Source organism: Plectropomus leopardus, unplaced genomic scaffold (assembly GCF_008729295.1).
Source record: "Plectropomus leopardus isolate mb unplaced genomic scaffold, YSFRI_Pleo_2.0 unplaced_scaffold21002, whole genome shotgun sequence".
In the NCBI taxonomy this organism is placed as follows: Eukaryota; Metazoa; Chordata; class Actinopteri; order Perciformes; family Serranidae; genus Plectropomus; species Plectropomus leopardus.
In genome coordinates, this window is record NW_024622720.1 from 1 (window position 1) to 6,331 (window position 6,331).

Sequence of the window (6,331 nt, forward strand, 5' to 3'; positions counted from 1 at the left end):
TCTGTTATTAACTACTTTGCTAAATGTGATGGAGATGATAAGAAATCAGGATAAAACAGCTCTACTGTGCATAAAGCTCTGCATTAAAGCAAGTGATAAAACTTTAAACACAGTCCAAACGGATGGCAGTGACAATGATGCAACTCTGACACACCAGGGAGCAACACACACCCCAAATGAATGAGAAAACAGAGTGACGAGTGTTATTTTAGCACAGTTTCACACACAGTCCCAATCTCACAGTGGCCAGTATAGACTCACAGTGTGAGTGACAAGTCCAGGAGCCAATGGAAGCGGCAGACTGTCCAGAGGGAGGGGCTTGGACAGTTTAGAGGGCGAAGGACTCAGTGTACACACACACTGAGATAGTGCCGACACACACGCACACACAAACATACAATAGAAAGACAACAGGAAAGAAAACAGACAGAGAGAGAAAAGAGAAGGTGAAATAAAAAACAGGTATGAAAATGGAGAGAAGAGTCACAGGATAAAGAAAGAAACGGTGAAGAGGAGCGAGGGAGAGGTCCTCTTACCTGAGAGGGAGGGGAGGTGGAGAAGGAGGTGGTGCAGACCTCCTGGGAATCCTGAACTCCTGCATATCCTCCGTCCTCCTCATCTGGAGCTCTGAACACACACACACACACACACACACACACACACACACACACAATTCAGATGATGAAAACTCCAGCAGGAAGGTAGAAAATTTATAAGCTGATGGAGAGCTGACCTCATTTTGTTGTTTCTCTTTTCAGGCAGCCTAAAATGTTTGTTCACTCAGCAGTTGCAGCTGAGTCGTATGCTTAAAAATGCAATCAGAGTATTGCAAACTGTCACCTCCAAAGCCCGAATCACAAATAAAAGCTCTTGATTGTTTACGAACAGCCTGAGACTAAACTGATCACTGTGTGTTTGGTGGTTATTTGACTTTGTGGGTGAATAATGTCAGGATTTTCATTAAAACAAAAACAATGGTTCTGTACATTTCCACTGATTTCTGTCACTACCTGTAGTTGCAGGGATGCCCCATGTTTGCAGGTCGCTGGCTGCTGCAGGGAGGATCCACAAAGTGATCTACAATGATCCCCATGATTGGAGCCGACCGCTCAAACTGTCTGCAGAGAGAGGACATTTCAAAAATTGTTTTGAGTGAAAAATTATACAACAGACTGGTTATGCACGTTTGAACTTTAAAACGCAATAAATAACTTTCTTCACAGAGTTGTTCCAACAGAATATTGAAAATGCCTCAGATACTGCCTAAAATGCAGGATCGAGGATCGGCGAGTACATGACTCAATGCATTGATTTGATACCCCATAATTTTCTTTGCCGCTCTCAAACAGTTGCCTTGTTTACAGTTAAAAGCAGCTAAAAATAACTGATTTCAGGAAAATAATGTAGCGTTAACTGATAGCAAAAGTTTATATGTTTTACAAAGAGTTTAACCTGAGCTGTGTCATACAGCCATGGTAGCAAAATTTCACATCTATATTTCCTGAAAATTATTCTTTTTTTTGTACATTGTTATCAGATCTGCACTTTATGTTGGCCGATTTTCAAGTTCAAGTATCTGTATTAGGAAAGAAAAAATGAGCACGTCTCTATTTTCTGTGTAATAGGATGATGCTGTATCAAACATAGTGTGCTAGTTACCTGTTGGACATAAATGCCAGGTTGGTGCGGTAAGCACATGAAAGTGTGACTGTGCCGACAGGAGTGCCAACGACGCCGACACGCACCGTCTGAAAACCTTTAAAACAAACAACAAACTTCACTATAACAACCACATAAGCTAATGTGAAAGGTGTGAATTTGATTACATATTTAAACTGAATTTGATACAAAAATTAAGGGAAATTTTCAATGAAACTTTTGGCTCATTTTCTGAAAATATGCTGTTTTAGGTCTTACATGTTACAGTTATTATTACATTATTACATAATTATGCCTTTAACAAGGAAACTACTCTTAAAGATCATGCATGTTATTTGGTGTTTTAATGTATGTGTTTATGATGTGACTACGAGACTATTAAACTTCCAGACTTCAGTACTTCAAGACTATTAGTATCTGGACATTTTTCATGTGGCAAGTACTAGAAGAAAAAAGAAACACAATAAAATTCCATTTCTTTCCAGTAAAAAGTAAAAAACTGCAATTTTTAAAAAAATTTAAGCTCTTTAGCACCTCGGTCTGTGAGGTTTAAGTACACCACTGTGTAACCTGTATTTTGTAAAGTCTACAGTACAATGTGTGCGCCTGGGGCTGTTACACCTATTCAAAGATTTAAAACATGTCAGTCAAGAAGCAGAGTTTTTACAGTTACCTTCTCCTAATCCACTCAACTGAACTTCTCCGAAATAAATCCTAAACATAAGAGAGACAGAAACAGATGGTGAAATGTGAACTTAATGGAACAGGAGACAGAACAAAGCTGGTGTAGCTTTGTAGTTAAACCAGCTGTTTATCAGGACAGGTAGAGTCCGCACTCACCTGTATAATATGACATAATCGTGTCCCTGCTTTCTGGAGAGTTTATACGCAGGTGTGACTCTGGTGATGGCCAGCAGAGACTTCAGGAGGACAGACAGACGGTTGTAAACTGTGTATGACACCTTGATGTCCTTATCACACCTACAATAGAGACAGACAGTAACTCATCAGCAGTGTGGCAGTATCTCAAATAAATTTCAACTTACTAGGATAGAGTAAGTCTACACTGAAATTAATCTAACAATCTGACATAAAAATTGCAGCTCAATATTAAGCCAGAATTAAGCCAGTTTTCTTTTTTTGTGTTTTGTGTCATCTCATGTATTGTCATGTGGATCTGTTGTGAAAAGGTTGGCAGGCAGCAGTTTTCAAACAGCAGAAACACTTCAAAGATGTGATATAACTCAAAATGTCACAAAAAAGAGACTAAATAAACCATTTACAACTTAGAGCATCCAACACTCGCTGTCGCATCAGCACTTTTTACTGAAACTGCTGGCTGTGATTTTAATTTTGTGCTTCTCTGTTGTTTATTTGCTCACAAAGCTGTAGTACACATCGTCACAAGGGCAACACATGATGAAATGAACATAACAGCACAGTATTGGGGTCTGTTACCTCTGATACAGATCTGTGGTCCTCAAGGCTAACCATGTGCATACTTCACAGAGGCTAAGACAATCTGGTAAACTTCTTATTTTCTTAAACATTTGACCACTAACAAAAGGAAAAACAAGCAAAATCCACTCACTTTTCATTCATCTCCAGGCACCAAGTCTCTAACTCCATCGAGTCTCCCTGAGTGACACACAAAAAAAGAAAGATCAACGTTCAAGTGCAATGAAAAATAAATGTTTATTTCTTTAAAACTGTTTATACATAAAGGAGTTAATGTGTTTCCTGTTAAAATGTATAAAACACTGGTGACATTTATGTACAGGGATAATTATTTTATGACTCACACAGCTATATAGGGATACTAAATTCTGTTGTCAACAGATATCTCATCACCTTCTCCAATAAAAAGCTTATGTTAAAGTCCCTGCATCATTGAGAATTCAAAGAGAATGAACGGCTGTAGATGATCTGAGTTTTCCTTGTCGAGGGTGTTTTTACCTCTGAAGTCTTCAGGGAGATCTCAACACACATGGAGCGTCCGATGCCTGGAAGTTGGCCGGCCAGCGCCTTCTTGGCTTCATGAGTCACCTCTGGGATGTCTTTGATAGCCAAATTAAACTGGAAAAAAATTATAATAATAGCAAAATGATTTGAAGTTGAACTTACACACTTTTACAGACAAAAACTGACAGTCCAAGCAGCTAGATATATATGTGAAGATCTACAGTGAACTGTAAATCCTTCTAATCATTACAATAGCAAAATGCAATAGAACAACTAAATTATTTTACCCAGTCAGAGCCAGTCGGCGATGAGGATGAGCGAGTGCAGATCTTCTCTCCAAGACGAGCTTGGACAATCACCTGGACAGTCTACAAACACGACATAAGAAACATTTATAAGTCAGTTTAAAGAAGTATCCAGAGTCACATTAACATTGTTTATGGAAAGACATGTTGCTTTAAATATGTTTAAACACTATTTTAAAGCTGTGAGCACAAGTAACAGGAGCATCATACTTCAGGCATTTTACCTTCAAGGCAAAGAATTTAATGAACTTGTCCAAGTCTTTTTTATCCTGGGGACTCAGGCCACTGTCCATGTTGTCACGACCCTGAAATCAAACAAGATAACCAATTAGAAATGAACATAACTGAAATTAGTGATTTTAATCCACTTTTAGCTATTAATAAAATCTTTTGAGGACAATCTGTTAGTCGAAGACATTCAAGTATTTACGGTACCAGGCCAAAAATTGCCACTGCATCCAAAATTATAGTTGACCCTTAAATGGGCAGGCACATACAAATATTTTTGAAAATTATTGTTAATTGCTATTTTCTGATGTATCTGGGCTAAAATAACTGGATTTCATAATTTTTGTCAAAATGTGACCTTTAGTTTCCAAATGACAAATTGTATCTCCCGAGATAAACTGCCCATTTAGGGTACAAATTCAACATTTTCCTCTACATTCAATAGTTCACATGCCAACTTCTAAAGCATTTTATTAACAATTAATTAGATACATTCTTTTATTTTTCTGCACAGTAGGTTTTTTTTAAAAGTGAAAGACAAAACTGAACAATTGTTATTTACATACCTAACACAAACCTAGTCTTTGAATAAACAACGACCTATTAAAATTTATAAAATGAAACATTTAATTCCTGTTTTTATAATGGCATCATCACTGTGGTGCTCCTACAATATCACTATCCTATTATAGATAACTTTGGTTGGTAGAGTGAACAATTTGTGTGGTGCAATGAAGCAAAAAAAAAAAAAAGAAGTAATAAATGTTTCATGCCTTTATATTATTACTGTAGAGAATAGTCCTAAAAACATTAGTATATCTGTGAGTGATGATTGCTGATTTAATAACCTTATCTTGGCAATGTATCAGACATTGAATACCTAATTATTAATGTCGTGACGATCAAATCATTATTGTTCAACAAGAATATATAAAATCATCCTTGAAAAACAATTTTCTATAATAAACATGAAAAAAGACAACACATATGTCATGGCCAGCTACTTTTTTCACCTAGGATTACATTTTGTATTTTGCTACATGAGAATATTTCTGAATGTTGGCATAAAGTCCCATGACCTGTGTAGTTGACCCATCTCCCCCTTAAGTGTTTCACATTATTATTAAGTTCACCCACTTAATGCCCCTCCCTCCACCGCCTGTCAAATGATTGTTTCTCGCATGATGCAGAAACTATTTGATTAAATTTATGAAAACCAAATAACTGACACTCAAGTTAAATGAATCTCAACTAACATATGTATAAATGTAGACACAATATATCCATTCCTTACGTTTCTTCAACAAATAAGAGTAGTAACCATAAACATGCCAAATATGAACCAAAACAAGCCATTTTGACCACATATATAAAGTCCTTTGCTATCTAGCAATTTAACAGTTCAACTGGAATCAGTAAAAATATTATGAGAATGCACTCATTGGTGTTAGCAGAAAAAATATGTCTAAAAACTGTTGTTTTTAACCCTCCGTATAGCATGTTTACGTTACAGGATAGCAAGTGAGGCCTCTACGTTGACATGAAACTGTCCGAATAATATATAGAGGTCATGTTAAACGAAAAAATACTGACAACCATCTTACACGGTACGCCGGTACACCTTGAAAATTAAAACAGCACAATACTGACATATTAATGCTAATTTCTAAACGTTTTTGTCCCACAAAGAGGAGGCTCAGCCACTGAATAGGTGACTCACTAACCAACTAGCATTAGCATGTGGCTAATGTTGACTAGCTAGCTAAATAACACGCACTTTAACTCCACCACAAAACAGCTAAACTTACATTAGCTTCTCCCTTGGCGGCGGAGCTTCAATAAAACACTAATTTATTTAGGAAATATGGCACGCAACGCTGCGTTACACAAACATTTACATGCCAAATTCAGACGTACACAACGTCAGCAGCGACTGTGCTACTTTTCTGTTTATCTTCTCCATGTCGACGTGTTTGGATAGCAGCACTTTCGCAAAGGCACTTTCGTTGATTTTTTTTTTCAGGTCTATAAAATGTATATCGTCGACCGATAAAACACGAGACACGACAGTTATATTTAGTGAATATTAACAAGATAACGTAAGGTTTTTATTACCTTTTTGTTGCTATAAATCCGTAATCTGTACTTAAAATACACTACGCCACTTCCTGTGTCGA

The 6,331-nt window shown here is 37.0% G+C and overlaps 1 protein-coding gene across 1 annotated transcript; it reads right to left on the bottom strand.

The window, feature by feature from the left end:
• Positions 1 to 241: 241 nt before the first annotated feature.
• On the bottom strand, positions 242 to 6,117 carry LOC121965639 (autophagy-related protein 13-like; the record flags this gene model as incomplete). Its single annotated transcript, XM_042515773.1, has 11 exons — positions 5,963 to 6,117; positions 4,151 to 4,231; positions 3,909 to 3,989; positions 3,616 to 3,735; positions 3,251 to 3,297; positions 2,500 to 2,640; positions 2,333 to 2,373; positions 1,660 to 1,756; positions 1,011 to 1,118; positions 537 to 627; positions 242 to 360 (listed from the first exon to the last, which is right to left on the bottom strand). Coding segments are annotated over exons 2-11 (914 nt in total), but the record flags the coding sequence as incomplete, so codon positions are not given.
• Between the last annotated feature and the right edge of the window lie 214 nt (positions 6,118 to 6,331).